The sequence below is a fragment of the Engystomops pustulosus genome, chromosome 7 (assembly GCF_040894005.1).
Source record: "Engystomops pustulosus chromosome 7, aEngPut4.maternal, whole genome shotgun sequence".
NCBI lineage: Eukaryota > Metazoa > Chordata > Amphibia > Anura > Leptodactylidae > Engystomops > Engystomops pustulosus.
This window is the reverse complement of record NC_092417.1, coordinates 51,366,145-51,390,730: the sequence shown is the minus strand read 5'-3', so window position 1 is coordinate 51,390,730 and position 24,586 is coordinate 51,366,145. Positions and strand designations below refer to the sequence as shown.

The 24,586-nt window shown below is 40.4% G+C and overlaps 1 protein-coding gene across 4 annotated transcripts in view; it reads right to left on the bottom strand.

Annotated features, from left to right (window-relative positions):
* JAG2 (jagged canonical Notch ligand 2) overlaps positions 1-24,586 on the bottom strand; it is a 61,655-nt gene that overhangs the window by 25,123 nt on the left and 11,946 nt on the right. For all 4 annotated transcript variants that reach the window (XM_072115870.1, XM_072115871.1, XM_072115872.1 and 1 more), the window contains exons 3-5: positions 8,798-8,852; positions 2,987-3,241; positions 2,698-2,758 (exon numbers count right to left, since the gene is read on the bottom strand). In XM_072115870.1, the coding sequence (XP_071971971.1) occupies positions 2,698-2,758; positions 2,987-3,241; positions 8,798-8,852 (371 nt within the window). The remainder of the gene's footprint in view (positions 1-2,697; positions 2,759-2,986; positions 3,242-8,797; positions 8,853-24,586) is intronic.

Below are 24,586 nucleotides of genomic sequence, written 5' to 3'. Positions count from 1 at the left end.
GGAAGGTACTGAAACAAGGGAAGGAAATGAAGTGGGATAGGGTTCTGAGGATTAAAAAGACAATGTGCACTTTGGATTTTCTTATCCAGTACCTGACAGGGAAAAGGAAAACATAGTATGCACATTGTATGATATGGATTGCCTTCATATTTTATAAAAGATTCTGTTCTGCCATTTCTCCAGTAAGGGTCATAGCTCAGCTTTTACAGATTCTCAAAGGACATAATTCTAATATTACATAGGTAACATACTTGCACCTTAATGCTGTAAGAGCCTATGTGGCAACCCTTGAAGAGGGAATAATGAAGGCCATTGGAAGAAGAGGATGTATTTTAAATCCAAGGATAAAACAACTACCAAATTACAGGTAAGCGGATCCAAACTTCCTGTTCTGACCTGGACACATTGCCAGATTGGCTGCCAAACAGTAGATTGGGGGCTGGTAGCTAGAGGCATTGGTTTACCAGGTTGGCCGTTTGGCAGGGAATTTGGTAATATGTCTGGGTCACACACAGGAAGTTTGGATCCACTCATCTCTACTGCCAATGAGTAATAAAACTGTCTGCAAGGGTGTAGATTTCTTTTTGTGGGAATAACCCCTTTAAATAGAAGTTTCTTAAATGTACAAAATAACACAGTCTCCAATTTAAGGTCATAAACAAAAATACAGCATTTCGCAGGTATAATTCCAACCTGTTTCTATCAGTCCTGGTGTACACAATTTTGGTTGCCATACCTCACATACCAGCTGCTCTGCAATTCAAATTATGCACCAACAATACTAGCAATGCCCTGGATTGCAATAAATCCTACAGAGTTCCTGAAAAAGGATAATATATAATTTGAAAACGGACATCCGGCTCCAGAGTAAACTCCACTCCATGTTAAAAGCAATACAACTTATCTTTATTCAAATCTTCAAAAATGCATACACGACTCGAGCTACTAGTAAGGATATAGTCTTTATCCGAAACGCGTAGGCATTTTCCATGACTTTCTGCCATCCGTGTCCATCTTTTTAAGATTTTTATGCATTTTTGGAGATATAAAGATAAGTTGTATTGCTTTTAACTTGGAGTGGAGTTTACTCTGGAGCCGGATGTCCGTTTTTGTATAGTACACTCCATAGAAGCTGGTGAAACCCGTGCCTGAGTTACCCACCCCATCAATCTACTGCATCTCAGGTGAGCTGACATCGCCTTTTGTTTTCTGAATACAGGCAGTCCCCGGGTTACGTACAAGATAGGGTCTGGAGGTTTGTTCTTAAGTTGAATTTGTATGTAAGTCGAAACTGTATACTTTATAATTGAAGTTCTAGACACATTTTTTTCTTTTGTCCCAATGACAATTGAAGTTTCAAAATTTTTGCTGTAATTGGACCAAGGATTATCAATAAAGCTTCATTACAGACACCTTACAGCTGATCATTGCAGTCTGGGACTATAGTAAAGCATCCAGAGAGCTTTACCAGAGGTCACAGTGGGCGGAGGGGTCCGTCTGTAACTATGGGTTGTCTGTAAGTCGGGTGTCCTTAAGTAGGGGACCGCCTGTATATAATTTGTCATGAAAAGAAAAATAATAATAATATTATTATTATTATTATTATTATTAAGTCATATTAAAAGGAACCTCAAGCAAATGCAATAAAACAAGTGGGTTTCATGTTATGCCGAACCCCTGGGAGTATACAAACACGAGTGTCCGTACCAGAAAATAATCAGCTCCCTTCTTCAGGCCCTAGTGAATAAACAGAGTCCTGAGACAAGATAAACACAGCAGATACTACACTTGTGGCTGTGATGGGCCAGATGTTAATCAGATTATGGAGAGAAATTCAATAGTGGGATCAAAGCAATGCTGACTAATATTCTGCACAGTTGTACAATTCAGCCTCAACAAGACCTCACTCTAGATAAGCGCTCTTTGAAGACAAATGTTGGCCAACCACTTGCATATTCAAAAAAAAGTTTCCATCAGATGATCTGAGGACCACTCATTGTCTTGGTAAATTGTATCCAACAATATATTGATTCCTGATTATTCATTATCATACAGATAATGCACAAATATTCCCACCACGATAAGTCCTTGTGGGTGAGAAGACAATGTGAAAAGGGACCTTACAGATCATTTGCTTTGTATTTGGGTGTTAATAACGGTCATCAAAATGTACATAGAGCCAACACTGAACGGTGAATACACATACAAGTTTTTTGATGTTTAGAAGACTTTACACAATCACATCGATTTATACAAAAAGAACCCAGGTTTGATGGTTATGTCAACAAACCAGCCAACTATAGAAAAGGAGGCAACTTGACTGACTATAAGGGTAGATCATGAGCAGTCCACCACCATGATTAAGAGGTAAACGAAAACTAGAACAACCACAATATGAACACCATGCCCATCCTTCCAATCTTCATTATTCAATATTGAGGTTTCATCTGATAAACAAAAAGTGGCAGTGCTCCAGGAATCCATATCAGGGGGATAGGATGCAATTATAGCAGTGCGGAAAAACAAGACATGAATCACAGTCTAGCACATCCTAGAGCAAAAGAACATTGTCCAACTCCAACAAGTCAGAACACAGAATCATGCTGTCATTTTCTTTAAAAAGTACAATAGACACTGTATTTTATTGGAATGGAATTCAAACAAGCCTAAAAAAAAATTAAAATATAAAAAACTTACTTGCATTCTCCAGGAACAGAACATACGCCGTGGAGTAAGTCACATCCCTGCTTGCATATTGCTGCAAAAAATACAAGTATTAGATACCTAGTAGACTTGCATTTAACAGACATCTACCACCAGGATGAAAGACTGTATGCAAATGAGCCTGAGGGGATCCTGCTCCAAAGGTGTTAAATTAGGCTGGAGCCCCTCAGGCTCATTTGCATACAGTCCTTCATCCTGTTGGTAGATGCCCTTTAAACTACTACCAAACTCCCCACCCACCAATAAGTGTATGGTTACTCACCTTGCTTACACTCCTCTCCCATCCAGCCATCCATACAGGCTTTATTCCCATTTTGGTCACAGGTATAATGTCCAACAAAGTCATCCCTGGGGCGGCATAGCTTATTACACATAACTCCATAGTAATTTTCATCACATTTTACTCTTATTCTAACATCAAAGTGTGCGACATGTCCATTCAAAACCAAGGGCGTCCATTGGTCGTCAGGGTTGAGAACTCCAGCGTAAGGAATACGATCAATTAAAAGAGATTCGTCTAAAAAAAAAATAAATAAATAAAAGTTAATTACGGTAGGGAGTTGTCATATGCTTGACAATTGGATTAGATCATTGAACAAACTGTACAAGCTCAAATGTGCCGCCAGTAATAGACCACGTGGAATGATGTCAGTGGAAGACCACACACAGCGGCCATATAAAAAGTAGGGTATGGTGAATTACTGACGCAATGCCTTAAGCCAGAAGGGTTTGTATACCAGATCAGATCTCATTATCAACACAGCACCAACATTGATATAAACTATGTGCCATTGAACTTATAATGGAGCTGGCCCAAGGGCATAAATTCCACATATGGAGCCCAGATTATACAATGGTAAAAAAAAAAAAAAAAAAAAAAAAAAAAAATATTCAAGAAGGCACCCTAAGCTAACACAACTTAGGTGAAGTCACACCCCCCCCCCCCCTTCAGGTGACTGGGTGTGTCATGGCAAAAAGTACCTGGGTTTCTGTACTCTATGTACACAACCCAACTAAGATATTGATTGGTTGGATCTGGAATAACATTATTGGACCAAGATGTTATTCGAGATTCAGCCAATGATCAGGATTTGCACTTAATTTCTGGGAAGAGCCAGTGTGGTGGTGCACACTACTGAGCCCCTTTAACAAAGACTTCGTAAAGCAAAGTACATTTTGTCTAATTATTTACTATAGTTGTTTCATTATTTTCATGAATAAGGAAGCGAGGTTATCCTAAACATTATCTTTTGCAGGAGTTAGTCGAAAGGAAGAAATCACTGGGTTGAATTTTTTCATTTTTTAGACTTGAAGAGGCATTTCCTAGTCAACAACATGGACAGGATATGGACTGTATACTTCATCCCTGAATTCTCAGACAGTTCCGTTTTGACCTCCCCTCCTCCTTATAGAGACGGAGCATCCATGATCAAGACCAACAACATCTAAACAGTGGCATATGTATTTGCCGTTTGGTTACATATTTTGGAGAAGAAAAAAAAAAAATATACAACAATAAATTGGGCTTAAAGAAAAAAGCAGCATTAAAAAAAAAAAAAAAAACGCGCAATGCAAGCTGCTCGGATCACACGGCCCAAACGCTGAACACCGGGACTGAACTCAGCATGTCAGTTCACTCCCGCGGTGCAGTGTTCGGGCCGTGCGTTCCCGGCAGCATGCGTTGAGAGTGTGATGCGAGTTCATCGCATCACACCCGCAAGTGTGGAACCGGCCATACAACCGGGTCCCTATGAGACATCTCCTCTTAAGTCAATTGTCCACGAGAGAGCGTAAAAGGCTTAATAGGAGAAGTCTCATGAAGACAAACTCTCCACCAGAACCTACTATCCCAGGTGGCCAAGTGTCAAGTGGTACCTTAAATGAAGCTCAATTAAGGTTCTGTCGTTAAAGTATGGTACTAAGCCAAATTACTATAGTGTAGGAACTGACCTGTTATTGGATGGTCATAGATTCAAATTTTGCACAGGAAATGTAAGATAAAGAACAGCTATAAGAAACTGGAGATGGTTTCCATGGCCATGTGAGAATGGAGGGGAGTTTACAAAATAAGTAGAGCCCCCACCATTTCCATGGATTACCTGTAGGCCCTTTTAAAGATATGGGTAGAACCCTAGAACTTTGTGAGAACATGTTCTGTAGAAAAAAAAAAAAATACAAATCTTTCTAGAACAGCTGATACAATGAGGTTCTCAGAGATGTCCTCAGATGAGAAGTTTGATAGGTCTGATGACACGACACAGGATACGACTACTTCCTTTACATTCCTCTCTACCAGTCTGACGACAGCAAGAGGCAGTCACTTATAGCTGGAGGAAATAAATCCAGAAGGAAAAGGCTATAAAGCAGCAGCTTAAAAGAAATATCTAAAGATTATATATAGCCAGTAGCTAGGGTTACCCAACTACACCGTACATTGCTGGGATCTGTTTTTATTCCAGTTGATCTCTATTATGGTAACAAAATCTGAAGGGAATTTACAGGCGCGACAAATTGCAGTTTGCAGAGTTACCACAATCTCAGATTTTTAGATCCTTCATTATATCCGTAAATAACACATCCTATATTCGGTGTGAATAAAATAGTAACAGGTTGGGATTTGTCGGGTTGATGGCTTGTTTTTTTTTTTTTTTACCAAGACACAAGGGCTCCAGTCACATTGGCAGACAGACAGACAATTCAATTGTAAAAAATAACATTCTGAGCAGATTGATAATTTCGTTAAATGTAAAATGTGATGGTTGAGGCGGCTAAATTCAGTTCACGGCCTGATGCATCAGACTTTTCAAGACGAATGAGTTGCCCTGTGCATCTCATCCATCATACTCATGAAAGGATAAAAATTAAACAATAGAGGGCTATTCCATACAATGGGTCAATAATTCAAGGATGGAAGTTAGGAATTAAAGGGATTGGCCACAAACATGAGGTAATTTACAAATATACATTTATTAATAATTCTGCTCCGCTTTCTTCATATGTGAAGTGAAGCTTCCGGTTCTTTTATCTCATGGGTCTGTGGCGGCCAAGAAACAGTTCCACGGAATAGGGCCTAAACTTGCTGATCACTGGGGGTCTCAGTGATGAGACTCCCACAGAGCACAAAAACGAGGGGTCCATCGGAGTGCATGGCAATTTCCATCAGCTCAATAGAGATTAATGGAGCATGCGTGCCCATCTGCTCCATTAGTCTGACGAAGCAATGGAGGTATGTGGGACCCCATGGGACCCCTCGTTTTCGTGACCTGTGTGTGTCTCCGCACTGAGACACCGCTGATCAGCAAGTCCTGTGGATAGGGCCCAACTTTTGTTCGTGGGAAAACCCCTTTAACTCTTATGACGTATGTGACTGATGTAGAATGCTCATTGGAATATATTCGTTACACAATGTCGTTTTAATTAGAGGGATATACTAGTGATTGAAACACACAATAAAAACCATAGCATTCGCCAACTCCTTAAACTGATGATCTACAATTAATTAAATACACAAAAGTTACTAAGCATTACTGTTCCCATACAAATCTAAACAGGGTTACGTTAACCCCTTCATGACTTCCAACATACACACATGGGGGAACATCAACAGCAAAAAAACAGCAGCACCATTATGTACATTGAGCATCTTTGCCATGATCAAAACGCTAAGAACAGTGTTTAAGAATTTTTGACAACTTCTAAAATGACAACTCCCCAATATACAACTGAGCAAATAGACCTAGACTGTTGCCCCTTTATTGCACACACGCTGCAGAGCCAAGCAATGGCATACATATACAGACTTTCAGAAATTATTCTTTTTTTTCCTTTTACAAAAAGAGAAAGGTTGATTGAAAATTACCAAGCAATACAGAATCTCATTTACCTACATAAATTACAGTACACCAAGCTATTTAAAAACTTCAAACAAAATAAAAAGGTAAAAAAAAAAAGCCATTTCATGAAGTCGTTCATGGCAAACACCGGCAGCTGCTCTATTCCCATAGAAGGCAACAAGCTAATGAAGAGCAATGTGGAACAGATAGGAGCAGGTTAAGGGTTAATTCACTGTCAAAACCAGGTTAAGGGTTAATTCACTATCAAAACCAGGTTAAGGGTTAATTCACTATCAAAACCAATCATTGTCGCGTCCCAATTGTATTTTTGGATGGTAAAAATCTTAAAATATAGAATACATACACCAAGTCCTTATTCTAGGTTTAATTTCCTAAACATTTGGGGCACAGGGGACATGGCTGCACCTGCACCACTATACTTTTTAAATGGATATGCGCCCACAAACAGAGCTACCGATCCATAAAAAGTTGGACATGTCCTAGTCTAAACAACTTCTCACTTTTCATTTATAGATGTATGAGGATCCATTAAAAACGGGGTGTAAAACCCACAGGGGTTTTTTGAGCCTTTAAATAAATTAAAGAAATCAGATATCCGGCTTGGGTTAACAACACACAACACAACCTGCAGGATATATCATTATTTGAAATATATTTTTTGAAAGGCTGAACAACCCCTTTAACAACAAACATCAAGAGCTGCAACAATTGTTTCTATTTTCTGCCACCGCCTGTGAAGGCAATTACTGGACATCCCCTTTAAGCTGGGCTAAGGAATAAATGCGGTAATATAAAGCAGTTAATTGAAAGCAGGTCGATTAGAGGGGAAAAAAAAATAGTAATTAAAGGGAGTAATTAGTATAGTTGCTTATTTGTCCTTCACAAATCCTATTGAACCAGGTTGTGAAACACTCAAAATCCAACCTACATGGTGTTTACTACCACGAGAAAGGAGCCATTATGTAATCGCAATCCAAACACTTCAAGTATTACTTGAGTGCTGGGTTGGGGCAACCTCAATCAATAAGCAAGTTACCCTGAAGCAATCATAGGTCAACATTTTGCTACTATTCCAGTAGCACCCTGCCTACCTACCCATCAGGGTGCCAAAGTATCAACTTAAAATAATAGGCCCCAACAAGCAGGTAATATACTTCCTGCTTCCACAGGGAAACAGCGCCACACATGTCCAAAGGTCGTGTCAGCAAAGTGACCAATATCATCTGTCATATAAACACAATGGGAAAGATTGATCACAAGTTTCCGATAGCAGAACTGTTCTAGTTGGCCATGGCAACCAATCAGAAACAGATTTACCTTAGACACTTGTGTTAAAAACTCCCCCAATCTATTTTTTACCCCCTTTTACCTAGTTTATCCAATTTTTGGGACAACTATACCACGGTGAAACAGCCAAATCAAGACGAAGATTACGCTGTGGCGCGTAGCTGAAGAAAGTTTCTAAAACCCAAACTATATTTGCCTGATAGTAATTTCCCAGCTGGCTTCAAAATACCTGCATGAAAATGAAAGCAAGCCAGCTTCATACACTAACAAGTAAATCATTAGTACCGTCCCCAGTGATCTTATTAGCCGGGCCTGTGCTAGGAGCTGGGGAGAGGTGCATTGGCACCCGGTACCATTGTTACACCAGTTTTAGGATTGTAAAAAATTACGCTCTTCATGAGAACAGACATTGACATTACCAAATATTCTGGGAAGCAAGTTATTAGGTTAGGTATAGGTGGGCAGGAACAGAGACAAATTGGGGCTAAAGGGGGCAAAGGAGAAGAAAAAAAAAACAACTGGGAAAGGAGCCAAAGAGATGAGATAAAAAATGATTTAGGCTTAGTTCACACCTGCATGCAGACCTCAATTATTATTTCCAGTCTCCAAAACAATAAAAACAAAAGTCTAACAGAAATCTAACAGACCTAACCTTTCAAATGGACTTTTTAATGGCTTCTGCTAGAGCCCGATTGCACCACTTTTCTTAGAGTTTCAATTATTTGTGTTGAAAATTGGACTGGAGCTGCAACACCACATTTTCAATCTCAAATAACGAAAGCGGTCCAAACAGACACTAATGGAAGTCATCAAAAGTCAATGGACATTTTAATGGATCCATTCGTTAATAGTGGAGGGCTGAACCCAGGTGTGAAGTGGGCCCAACACAGTCTGCGAAGAGATACACACAGTGAAGAAGAAGTGATACTTACCAACTTTAGTGTCATTATCCCAATCCCAAGCTTCTAAAATCAATGTGAAAGATCTCTGTAAAAACAAATAAGAAAATAGGAGGAGATTAAAATTTTTATCCCATATATAATAATAAAAAATAATAAATTAAAAAAACCACACACAACAAGTTACAATCAGGTCTAGACATAAATCACCGGCTTCTAGGATAACGGTCAACCATTTTATGGCAATTTTGCCCAGAAGAAAATTACTCACTGGCAAAGCATTTGCTAGTTTCATCAGATTACAGGTGATGATGCAAACATTTCCCATGTGGACAAGCCACGGTAGCATGTGTGACCCCAACGTTACAGAAGCCATGCCCAATTTACAACCAACCGCATAAACAAGATAAATCAAAAGGGGTTAAATTCCACTCTCACAATGCACCATTCATGAATTCAAGTTGTAGCGAGAGGACCAATCGTTCGGAATTTATACAACTGTAGCAGGTGCCAAAAAAAAAAAAAACCTGATTCAAGCAACCACACCCACAACAAGACAATATACATTTACAGCAAAAAAAAAAAAAAAAAAAAAAGCCATAAGAAAATAAAACAGGTCTGCTGCCCACTTCAAGAAATTATATAGACCTCTGGATAGTTTAATTTTTAAACCATCAAAAGGGAATCACAGGAATGTAACTGGTTATGGTGCGCATGTTCAGGACTAGGGGTGGCGAGACGTTCTAGTTGGTAGAAATATGCAAACTTTGAAAAGGAATTTTCCCATAGGATGGTCACTGCTCCAGCCAGTGGTTGGCTAACCTGCTTCTCCTATTGCTCACCACACCCTTAGTTGTGGTAGGTACTAGAGGGCAAAAAGACAAGGGATGGATACAACTCACTTGACGTTAGGAGCCATTTTGACAATGCAAGCGACAAACATCCCAGTAGAAATTAATCGCTTTGCTATCCAATTTATCCTGGCAATTCCCACCTTGATTCTTTGTTACATGATAAAGGACTTTCCCCACTGTAAAAAAAAGTTACACATTACTCTTCAATACAACGCTTCATAAAATCCTCAGCCCACGACACCACAAGAACGAGCTGTGGACCCTGCAGATACTCTGCATAGAGTACAAGACTTAGAACATTGTACACTTGGCAGAGAGTTTTCCTTCTTTATGAATGACAAATGAGATCCTTTAAGTAGAACTGAAAGTATAGCTCCAGTTAACGCTGCTCAGTGACCATTATAATACAATAATGGAGCTTATCCGAGAAGATAGACTGCATTATGGACTTATTGATATGAAAACTTTCCAGGCTGAACCAGTAGGAAAAAAAAAAAGTGGTGAGGTGAAGGACGCTAACCTAGTAAAGGAAATCTCCCACATGAATGCAGTGTTGTATACCAAGCACACTTACACGCCATTGCCCCCTCCCCCGATACAGGAACCATTCTTCCTTTATTCTTCTAATGGCCTAGCTTTTGAGAAAATATTCTTTAGAAATTCTGCAAATGAGCCTCAGGGGCTCCTGTATACCATCTGGCTCCTTCTGCTTATTGTGCATGGTTATTTTTGGCACTGCTCACTGATGAAATGATCCCACATGTGCAGGAATTACCAAGAACCGGTCAACTTCATCGACTCTGTCTAGGCAGGGACGCCATATGTGCCTACCAAGCAATTATGCAGAGGTATGAATAATTAGCAAAGGATGGTGCCAGAAAGGCGTCCTGAGAGGTAGAAAGGAGCCTTGGAAGCTCATTTGCATAATTTTAAAAGGGCCTTTTTCTCCAAGACTAGGCCATTAGAAGACAAAGGAAGAACGGATAAGGTTTAAGTGGACACACACCAGCGTGTAAGTGTATTTGGTGTAAAATATGGCATCCATGTGGTAGATTTTCTTTAAGTGCATTCAAAGAATATTTACATGATAGACTGACATATAGGTAATCATGTTTGTATGGCCTATGAGATATATGGTGTTTTTGTCCAAAACATATGTCCTGTAATTGCGTTGGGTACCACTTAGTGTTGGTTCAGCGGGTTCTCCCATTGTGAGCGCTGACCCACGTGCCTTAAACTGTATTGGCGCCACATGGATATAGTGCCTGCTCAGCTATCCAGGACAGAGCCTTATATTTTGAGAATCCCTAACATTACTTTACTCAGGCCTCCAGAATCCATCAAAAGCCACCATTGTTTACATATGCATATAAAATTGCAGTACTGAAAAGGGGTCATTAAAGCCACAATTCTAACAAAATAATTTAAACACACTTAAGCATAAAATTTATTTTAAATTAAAAAAAAAAATAAATAAAAATGACAAAATCCTATAAAAAACTCCAAAAGTAGTGACCTTCCCTAGCAATGTTTTATCACCAGTATACAACGTACACATACATAGAACCAGCCTTAAAGCACACAAAAGCTCACTGTGCCTTCTGGTTCAACATGTGCCCTGATGTCTGTCCACATCCCCATAGCTCAGACATTCATCATCACAACTGGATATTTCTCACAAGTCACAAGAGGACAAGACACAGGAGGAGAACATGACAACTGCGTCTAGAGCAGCTGCACCTCCAATCCGGCACAATATCCCAATTTTCCACTTGCTGTCACCCGGTCATTCCTTTTAAAACCTGCACTCATAAAAAGCAAGCAATTGCTTCTCTACTTACAGGTAACTCAAGTGTTGACACAATTAAACTATTTTTTCAAGTTTTTTTTTCTCAACTTTATACAATAGGGACTAAATAGTTGGCAAGAGTGTGGGCAAACCCGACAGTAATCCCTTCAAGTATAAACTTGACTGAAAAGTTTTTGTTGAGTAAATGAAGTGTGACCAGGTCTAACTCTGAATGCTTGCGGTTTCCTCTATGTGTGTCTTGCACCTTACTTGTGGCTTAGACGCAAGAACATAAAAATTGAGTGATATTACATCGGCAACCAAGGGTAAATAGTTCTGGCTTCAATGGAGACATGCTGGCTAAAAGTAGACACCAAGGTGGTAGTTTGGCTCCGATTTAATACACATTTGCCACATTTTACACATCCCTTCAGAAGGCAAGAACCTTAATCAGGTCATAACAACAGAGGTATAATCACATGAATTATCTACAAAGGGACAGGGGATCTGAAGGCTGCTGCCACCAGATCTAGCACATAGACATTAAAAAACTGGAAGCTCCAGTCACAGGTTCTCCTAAATCACCAGACCTTCAAGGATGAGTTTAGGCGACACATTATCCCAATGCTTTTTGCAGAGCAGCCTCCTAAAGAACAATTCTAACAAATCCTATTCACAGACAAAGGTATGGTTTCTGAAGCAGAATGTTGTAAGAGTTTATGTCCAAGCTTCACACTTGCCAGCACCCAACCAGAAATTACCTTTAAGGAAATCCACCATGTAGACAACAAAAAACCTATTAATACAACACAACATGTCCAGCGTTCTGGGCTGTTTATTATATACGCCCACGCCATCTCCCATGCTGGGAGTTTGGGAGAGCATGGTGAAAGCACGCCTCTCGCTGGGAGAGGGAGGTGTGGAAGCGTGCATAATTAGCAGACCAGAGCCCTGGACATCTTGTCCCCACGCTTCGTGCCGCCAATTATAACTTTCTTTTCTGGGTGATCCCAGTGTGGCTAACGGACAGCCTTTGGATCAAGGTGAAGAGGAGGCGAGTATTAATAGGATTTTTTTCATGTTACCTATGTGGCTGATTTCCCTTCAGTCTAAGGCCCGTTCCACACTTGCGAGTGTGATGCGATGAACTCGCATCACACTCGCAACGCATGCTGCCGGGATCGCACGGCGCGAATGCTGCACACCGGGAGTGAACCGACATGCTGAGTTCACTCCCGGTGTGCAGCGTTCGGGCCGTGCGTTCCCGGCAGCATGCGTTGCGAGTGTGATGAGAGTTCATCGCATCACACTCGCAAGTGTGGAACGGGCCTTAGTGACAGTCTCTAAACACTAAACAAAAAGGGTCAATATCAGCAGTGTCAAGTTCAAATTATACAGAAGGCCCCATCAAGAGCTTGCTCCACCCCCCCCCCCCCAATGCCTTACACCCAGCCACTCTACTGGCGTTAAAACGCCAAATGCCAAGTCACCACATCCATGCATGAATAGGATTAATCCTAAAAATTTTGTCTAAAAGGAAATTGTGTACATAAATAAGCAATTCGGGGCAGAAAAGGCTTTGCAAGTAGATAAGATGTGCCACCGCCGTGGTATGATAAAACTTCCCAATAGTCCATAAAATGACATTTTGGATTGTGGTGGGAAATGGGACTGAACAATGCAACTTTCTAAATCAACAAGACAATACGGAGTGATAGGAGTCCAGGAAGACTCAGCCACCACTACAAAATATTCCACAAAGCTTGTAAAGTTCTAGATCACTCCTGAGATTAGTCCTTGGTAGATTCATAGTTACAGGGGACATAGGGAAAATTATCTCAAAAACAAAAAAGCACCCAAAAATGTGAAAAACATGCGGAGAGAAAAGGCCAATATGGTGTACTAGTACTGTAAGGGGAGCAATAATCGATGGTCGCCTTCTTCATCGTCTTTACATTATCCATTATATCTTCCACCAGGGAATTTTCCTGGGTAAATTCTCCATTAAACGGAGAGATGGATTAAAACCAGTAGAGGTGCAGCGCCTCCTCAAAGCCACTTCAACAATCACTGGGCCCAGATGGCCTAAACCCCTGGGTACAGCATGGATTTTGTGATGCGATAGACAGACTAATATTTGAAGATTACTTAGGGACAGGTTCTGCTGATCACTGATGTGATCAGCTTCGAGGTGGTAAGTTCTAGACTGGAGCTCGGGGGGGGGGGAACTATGGATGTTGTGTATCTGGATTTTAAGGCATTTCAAGTCGTCATTATTGGCACATTCTCAGTTTAGGTTGAAGCTACCAGTGGAGCGACACAGGGGTCAGTATTGGGCCCTCCTTTGTAATATTTTTATTCATGATCTAACAGAGGGTTTATACAGTAGTATTATCTTCAATTATTGAAACTAAGCTCAGTAAACTGCAACCGAAAAAAACCTGGGGGTATTGGTGGATAAACTTAATTTTAGTGACCAGAGCAAGGCAGCTGCAGCCAGTAAGAAAAATAAAATTATGGGATGTATCAAGAGAGGAAAAGATTCTCCTAAGGACATAGTTTTTGCCCTTATACAAATCCCTGGTCAGACCACACATGGAATATTGTGTACAGTTTTGGGCACCAGTGTATAAAAGGGACATAGCCAAACTGGGACGGGTGCAGAGGAGAGCAACCAGGATTATTAGGGGAATACAATGACAGATTACAAAATTTGGGATTATTCAGTTTAGAAAAAAAGACGACTGAGGGGAGACCTCATTACAATGTACAAATACCTGAACGGACAGTACAAGGATCTCTCCAAAGATCTTTTTATACCTAGGCCTGTGACCAGGACAAGGGGGCATCCTCTATGCCTAGAGGAGAGGCGATTTTACCATCAACATAGACCTTGATTCTTTACTGTAAGAGCAGTGAGACTGTGGAACTCTCTGCTGCAGGAGGTTGTTATGGCGGACTCTATGTACTCTATGTACATGCCTTTCTGGAGAGAAAAAATTAGGATAAAACATTTATTTAATTCTTAAAGGCTGGACTCTTTCTATTCTCTGATACAGAGCAGTGATTGACCAGTTGCTATAGACCAGTGGTGGCGAACCTATGGCACGGGTGCCAGAGGCGGCACTCCGAGCTCTTTTTGTGGGCACCCGACCATCGCCCCAGCACACCAGACAGGACTCAAAGAATCTTCCTGCAGTTCCAAGCAACTTAGAAGATGCTGCTTTCAGTCATATTTTGATACTTGCTTCGCTATTTGGGACTGTAGGAAGAGGAAGAATGAATAGGAAGGTCCAAATTATCTTTGGGGGACCTCCTGCTGGCCCCACGATTCTTTGTACACAGAGGGACACTGGAAAGAAGCTACGGTAATATGATGCAAATTGTCCATCTTTCTACTGTGTTGTTGTCCTCATGAGGCCAATATGATTGTTGAAGAACAGGGAGCAGTGAATTTTTGGTTGGCACCCCGCGATAAATAAGGGGGGTTTTGGGTTGCTTTTTGGGCACTCGGCCACTAAAAGGTTCGCCATCACTGCTATAGACCATTGTAACCAGTTAGTCAACTTAAACCAAAAAATAAAAATGTCCAAAAAAAAAAAAAATAATAATTTCCCAAAAGTAACATTACAGTTACTCTGCAGGGATGTCAACCATTACCTAGAGTTGTCTGATTAGTAAAGTTTGGACTTCCACCTCTACATTCTAATAATTTACAACCCAAATAAGATGGTAAAACTCCTGTGCTCCTTCCATATCTCAGAACATGGATGAAGGCATCACCATTAGAACTCATTCATATTCCTTCCATGTGTACAATCCTTCCAACCATCCAAGGATCAGTGAATCATCTTTTTATGGCCAGTCAAGTTGCGGTGCCAAGTACGTAGTGAAATGATGCAACAGAACTATTCCGGTGTACAATCCTTCTGTCCCATTATCTTACTCCCCTTTGTATTAGGATCATTGAAGTGACTCTGAGAAACGGCTCATTTTGCTGATGCGGATATTTGGTCATATCATATACGCCAGGCATATTTATTTTCGCCTGCAAGGAAGCAGCATCACAGGGCGGACAATAAAAGGCACAGCAGAACAGCGCTCCGTCTCAAGGTTAAATTGTCATTCCTACTGGTATGCGTTTCCTCGCTCTAGTTTCTAACAGCTTGCAGTCTCCAGTGTAGTTGGATCCCACCAGTATCAAATAACATTGCTTATTCCTGGCAACCTTTAGAAGAAAATGACGCTTTCATGTCATACATTCACAGAGTCCCTTTGATTGCTTCACTTCAAATCTTTCAGCTTATTTACACATCCCTAAATTAAAGGGGGAGGAGGGGGGTAAAAAATGGGGTCAGTGAGTTAACTAACCTTATTAGCAGTAGGTTAATGTATAATGAGCTATTAATTATATAGTCTCGCAGATCTGTAAAGAGTCACTAGGGAGTAGATACAAGGGGGTCTGAAGATATGGCCCATACACCATGTAATGTTTAAAGCAAGAAAAGGTTATGTTTGTTTTTTTTAATAAAAAGTTGCCCAACCAATTGGTTTGGGCAACAGTGAAAAAAACTTTGAGTTGTCTGGTAGTTGCTTCACCAAATACTGCACATAGGCACTGAAAACCATCAACCACGCTATCAAAGTGTCTTCTTCTGGATGATAACTGATGTACTACAGGGCTGTCTAGTAGTACTTCTTTGTGCCTCCTATTAGATGGCTAACATTACATCTCAAAACAGAAAAAAAAAAAAGTGTGCGCATCAACTTTTCCCCCTCAATAATGAAAAGTTATACAAAATATCCAAGATACAGAAAGTATCAATTCCTCATGGTTTTCTAGATCTCTGCTTGCTGTCCTTCTAAAGAAAGCTTCTATGTTTACTTCCAGTGGATAGAAATCTGACCACAATCAGGTGTGTGCCATGCACCTGTGTGACCATTGTTAGATTTCTGACAGCAAGCAGAGATTCAGAGAACCATTAGGAATTGATACAGAAAGTATATTGGGAAATGTATTTATCATACAAAACAATAACATTAATTGGCTGAGCTTGGAATACCCCTTTAAGCCACATCCACCTTTGTCGTACTAGTTTTAAAAGTGTCTAAGAATTGTCTAAAACCCTTGAAAAATGTTGCACTTTTTTAGTGTAAATTACAACAGAATTTATCAATCTGCCACACATACTGTATCTAGCACATGTGCAGAGCATCTATGGGCAGCACACAGATGCCGCTAGTTCTTTCGCTCTCCATGCATTTCAGAGTTTCATTTGGGAGTGCATTACATAAAAAGGACATCTACCAGCAGAATCAGGGCACACTGACATACTGGTGTGTGCCCCCTCTGCCAGGTTTCGCTCTTTAAGCCTCTTATTCCCTTGTTTTTAAGAATAAAAGGCTTTAAATATTATGCAAATGAGCCTGAGGGGCTATGGGCTCCTTTAAAACATATGGAGCCCAGAGCCCCTCAGGCTCATTTGCAGAACTTTACATATTTTTATTTTTTTAATAAAAACCAGGGAATAAGAAACTACAAGAAGAGTGGATAGGGCACATGTGCTACGAGATGCTGTGTTCTGACAATGAGCTTAGATTATTATACCCCCTTTAACATTCATCTCCTACCAAGCCATCACAAAAGTGCATTATAACCCAGAATGCACCTTTGCAGGTTGAATCAATATTTATGAGAATATGGAGAAGGTTTTATTGTTGATGCTTGCTCGGCATGCATATATAACTCAAACATCTCCTTGGGTTGATTAAGGTTACATCTTCCAGCAGATTTCCAACATGTTACAATCGCTCCAAGACGAGTACATTGGGCACACGAATCTGTTTACCAATACATTACACCAAGAAATGAAATGACGGGTAAGTACAAGTTGGCTGCATCGTACAGCATTCCTAAACTTCTTAAAGGTATATTTGTCTAGTAATGCATAAATCCAAGTACCGATAGATAGAGATCTTCATAAATGTAGAGAGTTCAGTTCAGTCTTCTGCAAGTTTTGCAATGTGGTTGTAATTCTTACAAGTGAAACATGTGGTTTTGCTACAGAACACATACACACCACATGAAGAAAGGGCACATTTAGCCAATATGAACACAAGACAACTTCTAATCAATGGAAAAGATCGTGTACAACAGTCTGAACAAAAGAGAAGAGCTCTTCTGCATTTTATACTCTACACGAAGATGCACTACTTTACTTTTTATCCAAGGGGAGCAAAAAAAAAAAAAAAAAAAAAAAATTATAATATATATATATATATATATATATATTTATTATAATGATAAATAATAATAATTACACCAGCCAATATACCGTAATTGACAGAGTTACCATAATAGTTGGGATTAGCACACACTTTGTTAGCTTCTCGTGACAAAAACATTAGATTTGGGATGACCAAATGCAAGTAACACAATGTAGCTCACCCTCCAGTTGACCAGCGTTGGTCTCTGATCTCAAAAATGTTGCCTGAAGAGAAGAGGCAACTTTTAACCCTACACACCTGGACTCCAGGACATCCTATTGTCTTTTGTAGGCATAATAAATGGGTCAGCAAACATACAGGAGACGGCAAGCAAGGGTCCGAGCTCTATCAAACAGCACACCATTTCCTATGGCTTTAATCATCATTTCCTTGAACCCATTGCCCTTTAACAAAAGAGAAATCCCTGCATGAACTCTGAAAATACAGTAATGAACGTATTATGATTGGCTCACCTACCTGACCTCACGTTAACTTGCCTGAGCAAAAATAGGGCTAGGACCCTGGCACGCTACAACCTCTTTGAGAACTTGTTTCGCAATTTCTAAACAAGATACAACTTATCACAGATGAATATGAGGATATATTGTAGAAGTTTTGGGGGCCATAAGAATAGAATAAAAATATACAGGTTTCCCATCTAAAATGTAATGCAGGAGAAAACCTAAAACAACAAAACATGTGTTCAGTGACATTTAGATAAAGAATACAGAGTAGAAGTGAAAGGATCTCGAATCAGGTTCTCACTGCAATGTCCTATAAATAACTACATCTTTGAGTGTGCGAGCCAGAGCGGCACCTATCCAAACCCAGGCCTATAAACACTAGCGAGCTGCAAAACACTTCTGTGCACCGGCTTATATGTATAACATTCCTACGTCATTCAGTGCTCAAAAATAAGTAAGTAACAGGAGAGTACTGAAGACAGCAAACACACAGGGGCTCATTTACTAAGGGTCCGTCAGACACATTTTCGTCGGGGTTTCCCTACGATTTCCGTTTTGCCCCGGGATTTCTGCGCACGATTGGATTTTGGCACATCATCACCGGCTTTCACTCAACACAAATCAGGGGCGTGGCCATCGGACAACCCGACCGATTCGTCAAACCGCAGAATTTAAAAAAGGATTTGTGCCGCAAGATCAAGCACTAACATGCACCGGGAAGAAGCAGGTGAACTCCTGTGGACATCGGGGCAGAAGCGACGGATGCAGGAACTCAGGCGCACAAACTACGCGAATCGCAGCAGACCCGAATCCTCGTCAGACAACGCACCGCGAGATCGTGACAGGACCAGGTAAGTAAATGTGACCCACCGACTTTAAACCACCCCATCACTTCAAAAATAAAGGTTTTTCCTTTTTTTTTCTTAACGACCATGAAGATGTCTAGAACAAAAGGGCAACGACATCAATGATCCAAATATATTGGGAACAAGCAACGGGGCATTGAATTGGGGGAAAAAAAATTTTTTTGGGAAAAGCAGCTAAAACTAAGGATGAACAAGTGATGTCCCAGACAGGATTACTCATGATTTCAAGAACAATTTATCTAGAGGAAGTAGAACCTTTTTTTTTGAGAGAGGCTTCCCTTTACATGGATTTAGGTGTGGAGCGTTTTCAGATGAAAGGCAAAATATTGGTTTGTCCAAACGCTTGCATCAACCCATTTGGGTCCAGCTATATTTTTCCATAAAGCTGTACAGTCATGGCCAAAAGTTTTGAGAATGATACAAATGTTAATTTTTACAAAGTCTACTGCATCAGGTTTTATAATGGCAATTTGCATGTAGAATGTTATAAAGAGTGATCAGCTTAACAGCAATTAACTGCAAATTCAATATTTGCCTAGAAAATGAACTTTTCCCCCAAAAACACATTTCAACTTTATTGCAGGCCTGCTTTAAAAGGAGCAGCTAACATCGTTTCAATGATTGCTCCATTAACACAGGTGTGGGTGTTGATGAGGACAGGCTGTAGATCAATCTGGACACTTTAAAAGGAGGTGGTGCTTGGCATCATTGTTTCTCTTCTGTTAACCATGGTTATCTCTAAAGAAACGTGTGCAGTCATCATTGCACTGCACAAAACTGGCCTAACTGGAAAGAGTATCGCAGCTAGAAAGATTGCTCCTCAGTCACCAATCTATCGCATCATCAAGGAATTCAGGGAGAAAGGTTCCTTTGTTGCTAAAAAGGCTTTAGAGCGCCCAAGAAGGACCAGCAAGGGTTTCAGCTTCGGGATCGGGCTACCAGCAGTGCAGAGCTCGCTCAGGGATGGCAGCAGGCAGGTGTGAGTGCATCTGCACGCACTGTGAAATGGAGACTCTTGGAGCAAGGCCTGGCGTCAAGGAGGGCAGCAGAGAAGCCACTTCTCTCCAGAAAAACATCAGAGACAGACTGATATTCTGCAAAAGGTACAGGGAGGGGACTGCTGAGGACTGGGGTAAAGTCATTTTCTCTGATGAATCCCCTTTCCGATTCTTTGGAACATCTGCAAAACAGCTTGTTCGGAGAAGACAAGGTGAGCGATACCACCAGTCTCGTCTCATGCCAACTCTAAAGCATCCTGCAACCATTCATGTGTGGGGCGGCTCCTCAGCCAAGGGAATCGGCTCTCTCACAGTCTTACCTAAAAACACATCCATGAATAAAGAATGGGACCAGAATGTCCTCCAAGAGCAGTTTGGTGAACAACAATGCCTTTTCCAGCATGATGGGGCACAGTGCCATAAAGCAAAAAGGTGATAACTAAATGGCACAGGGAACAAAACAGAGATTTGGGTTCTATCACCTGGAAACTCCCCAGATCTTTATCCCAATGAGAACTTGTAGTCAATCATCAAGAGATGGGTGGACAAACAAAAACCAACAAATTGTGACAAAATGCAAGCATTGATTGTGCAAGAATGGACGGCTATCAGTCAGGATTTGGTCCAGAAGTTGAGAGCTGCCAGGGAGAATTGCAGAGGTCCTGAAAAGAAGAGTCAACACTGCAGATATTGACTTGCTGCATTAACTCATTCTAGCTGTCAATAAAAGCTTTTGTTACTCATAATATGATTGCACTTGTATTTCTGTATGTAATAAAAACATCGGACAAACCAGAGTGCAACAGATCATGTGAAAATATAATATTTGTGTCATTCTCAAAACTTATGGCCATGACTGTAGGCGAAGAGGATATTTGGGTTGTATCAATCAAGTATGGATAAGTTGGATCCATAGAGGAAAATACCACCAAACTTTCCAGCATGTCCATCACTATTATTGGGTACAATAACTCTTTAAGGCTCAGTGCTCAGCTACAGTACATTAGGTTTTTAGTTATTTCCTTCAGTTATTCTCAGCCAAAACCAGGAGTAAAACACGAATGAAAGTCTTTCATTAAGAAATTTACCTCTGTACAGTAGCTGGAAAGACTTGCATCGGTTGTGTATGTTCTGAAGCTTCCGATTTTGGGCTGAAAATAACTGATGACCTAACGGAGATGAGAACTAGGCCTAAAAAAATTTGAGGGTGTCTATGTATTGGGCATATGAACAATACAGAGAAAAGAGGTGCAGTGTCCTTAACATTATCCAATACTTAAAAAAATAAATATTACATTGTGCAGTGATTTTATATAATTTATTCCACTGAACAAGAGACCAAGAGCTGAAAAGCTAAGCCACGAGGGTTTGGTGTAGCTCCTGGGAGATAAGCCAGCACATAGCTTGAAGCAGACAATGTAAATTATGAGATATTGAAGCTTTTTTGCAGCTGATCTGCTTCATATCAATGTGTGTAGAGCTCTACTTGTGAAATTGCACCTCAAAGGAGAATGATTTGCAAAGAAGAAAAAGGTCAATGGAGAAGACTGAACATTTCCAAAAAGGGTCTAACATTCCGTTTTTGGTTATGGCGAGACACATTAGGATACACAAGCCAGTCAGAAGCAATGATATTTTATTAGCCAAAGGCAGAAGAAGATCCTGAAGCAAATAATTGTACAAGACTTTGTACATTCGTTTTAGACTTAAAAGAAGTGAATAAAAGAAAGAATTAAAAAAAAAAAAAAAAACTGCATGCCTTGGAAGCCAAGCCATCCCTCCAAGATCGACAATACAAAGTTTAGCCATTCAATGTGTAGCAATAATTAAAAAAATCCAAAAAGTTGAGATGCACCAGTTTATTACTGCCCCCCCCCCCACCCAAAAGAAAAGAAAATTTTGCTCAGCTGAACCAATATTTAAAAAAATATCTAATTTATAGCAGAAAAAAATCTGATTTTAGATTTGTGATAAACTATAGGAACTAGGTCCCAGCAATATGACATTTAAGACAAAAAGAACACAAGCCAAAACAATTTAGACACAAGCTCTCGCCGCTGGTGCATTTATGGGTGACATATAGATGTAGGTCAAATGCGTGATTGGTCAACATAAGTGCATGGACAACTTGAGAAAGCTTACCCAAAAATAACAGGAGGTTCTGCTACCAGTAATCCCATGAATCAGCTGTATTATGAGCAAAGGAACAAAAACAGCAGGTATGTAGAGCCCCTGTGTGATGTAGGATGACTTTTTGGAAGACTCTCAGTAGCCGATGTGTGCTAGCCGAAAGTTGTCGATTCTCAAAAAGGATGTATACTGGAAAGGATATTCGGCATCATAAGGTACAAGACCCCATAGAGCCCAGCATAGATTTTTTTTTTTTTTTTTTTTTTTTACACCCACAATCATATCCATTTCTGGAAATTCAACCTTAGTAATCAATATCTAATATCCTTAGGATGTTGCTACATAAGCCACAGCATTGGAGAACTGCTCTGTAGTACTCAATCTACTCTATAGGAAAATGCAGTCAGCAGTGTCTAAAATAGGACTGCACACGCTGTATCATTGAAGGCCTGAGAAATGCCAGGAGGAATGCTGGGATGGAGCGCTGCACAACATATATAACACGGCACATGTTACCAAACACACACACGCCTCCGTTCTGTTGACTGAACACCTTGTGTATAGACATTTACATTTCACCTGATTCCAAGTCCTTCAGTTGTCCTCTTCTGTCAAGTCCTATTCAAGTCATATCCATCTCTGGAAGAGCTAGATGACAAGTTGACAACCAACCTGACTGTAGTTTTATCTGCCATGTCGCTATAGCATCACGTGCCGAGGTCAGGATAGGGTGCTTCAATGCAGGAGGTGTAGATACCCAAGGGGATGCAGTTAGTGAACCCAACATACACAAGGTCAACTATACTGAAGATCAGCCATGTTCTCCCCTGTAGACACTTAGGAAAGCTTTTACCAGACCGTAACAAATTAAAATATACCAGGAAATGAAATCCATAAAATACAAAGTTTTTTAAATCTATATAGACTGACCGAGTAACATGTGAGAAAATAGCCTCCCTTTGCTCATTCATGCAAAAACCCAAAGCAAAATACTAATCACATTAAAAAGGAACAAGTTTACATAAGCGGACAAGGTCTAATGAAACTTAATTATGTGGTGTTGACCAATGCTAAAACACGACTGCAATAGGAAATTTAACATATGATCATACGGATGTGATGTATAATCATGTCTTTATATCACAATGAAAAACCATTCACTTCAGGTTGGGATGGGGGTGCAGATCACTCTTTAGCCACTAAGCCAGGTAGCCATAGCGGCAAAAAAAAAATTTTTTTAAAAATTCCTATTCTCCAGAAACAAAAAGTTTAGGCATGAAGATAACATCCTAAGCACCATGCCAATGGACACATGACTCTTCATTGCAATAATTACCATATATACCAGGTATAAACCGGCATCGGCACACACTATGACTCCAGTATTAGCTGAGTTTTTTGTGCCGAAAAACTCAGCTTTTACTAGAGTATATACGGTAGGCCCCAAGTTAAGTGTCACCTTCACTTTTAAGGAACTAAAAACTGTTCAAAAACAGCAAGCTTCCCTAAATTATTGCACTAATTACGATTTCTACAGACATTCAGGCTATAGAGACGATTTAATGCATTTTAATGGAAAGGAAGGAGGATTATGATTGCTATAAGAAAGTTTTAATGGGTAGGAAGGAGGTCTAGCCATACCCGATATTGTGAGATGAATGAATTCTCATTCTCCAATTCACTGTTATTAACAAAATTACAGCATTTCACAGATACAAGTCCAATCTGTCCATCAGTCCTGGTGTACATAATTTCAGTTGCCCCTGGACACGACCCTGTATCTTACGACTTTATCCAGCTTGGTTTTCGTTCTGACGGCTGTGGAGCTGATATTTCTGTCTCTTATGCTCCCTACTCTCTAGCCCATCCCATTCCAGGACGGAGCTCACACTTATTAGGCTACATTCAGCCGACCCTATGGGGGACATATACACAGCCAACATATATATATCCCCTTAGACGACAATAGCCGCAGGAGGCCATACGGGAACGGTACGGTGCAGCACCATACAGTCCCGTAGCTGGGAGAAAGATGGGACATGAATTCAGCGCTGTGCACCATACATCGCTATGGATAGAAGCGGGTGTGAGCCGCTGTGCTACGGTACGGAGGGCACACATGCGAATGTAGCCTTATACAGAGACACTGAGGCAGCACGAGGAATGTTAATCTACAGGCATACTAGTACAATGTTCAGAAGTCAGATGAAAGTGTATATATACCTTGTACCCTGATAACGTAACCACATATTCAGCTCACAGAACTAATGGATCTACAGACCCTGCCCACACCCTGGAATTTTGCACTGACCATCATTGAGTGATACAAGCTAAAACAGCAATAAAAGTGAGTGAAATTGTAAAGTAAAGGGTTAAAATGATGTTTATTGTGTGAACATCACTAGGGGGATAAAAAAAAATTAAGAAGAATTTTCTTTGATGGGAAAACCCCCT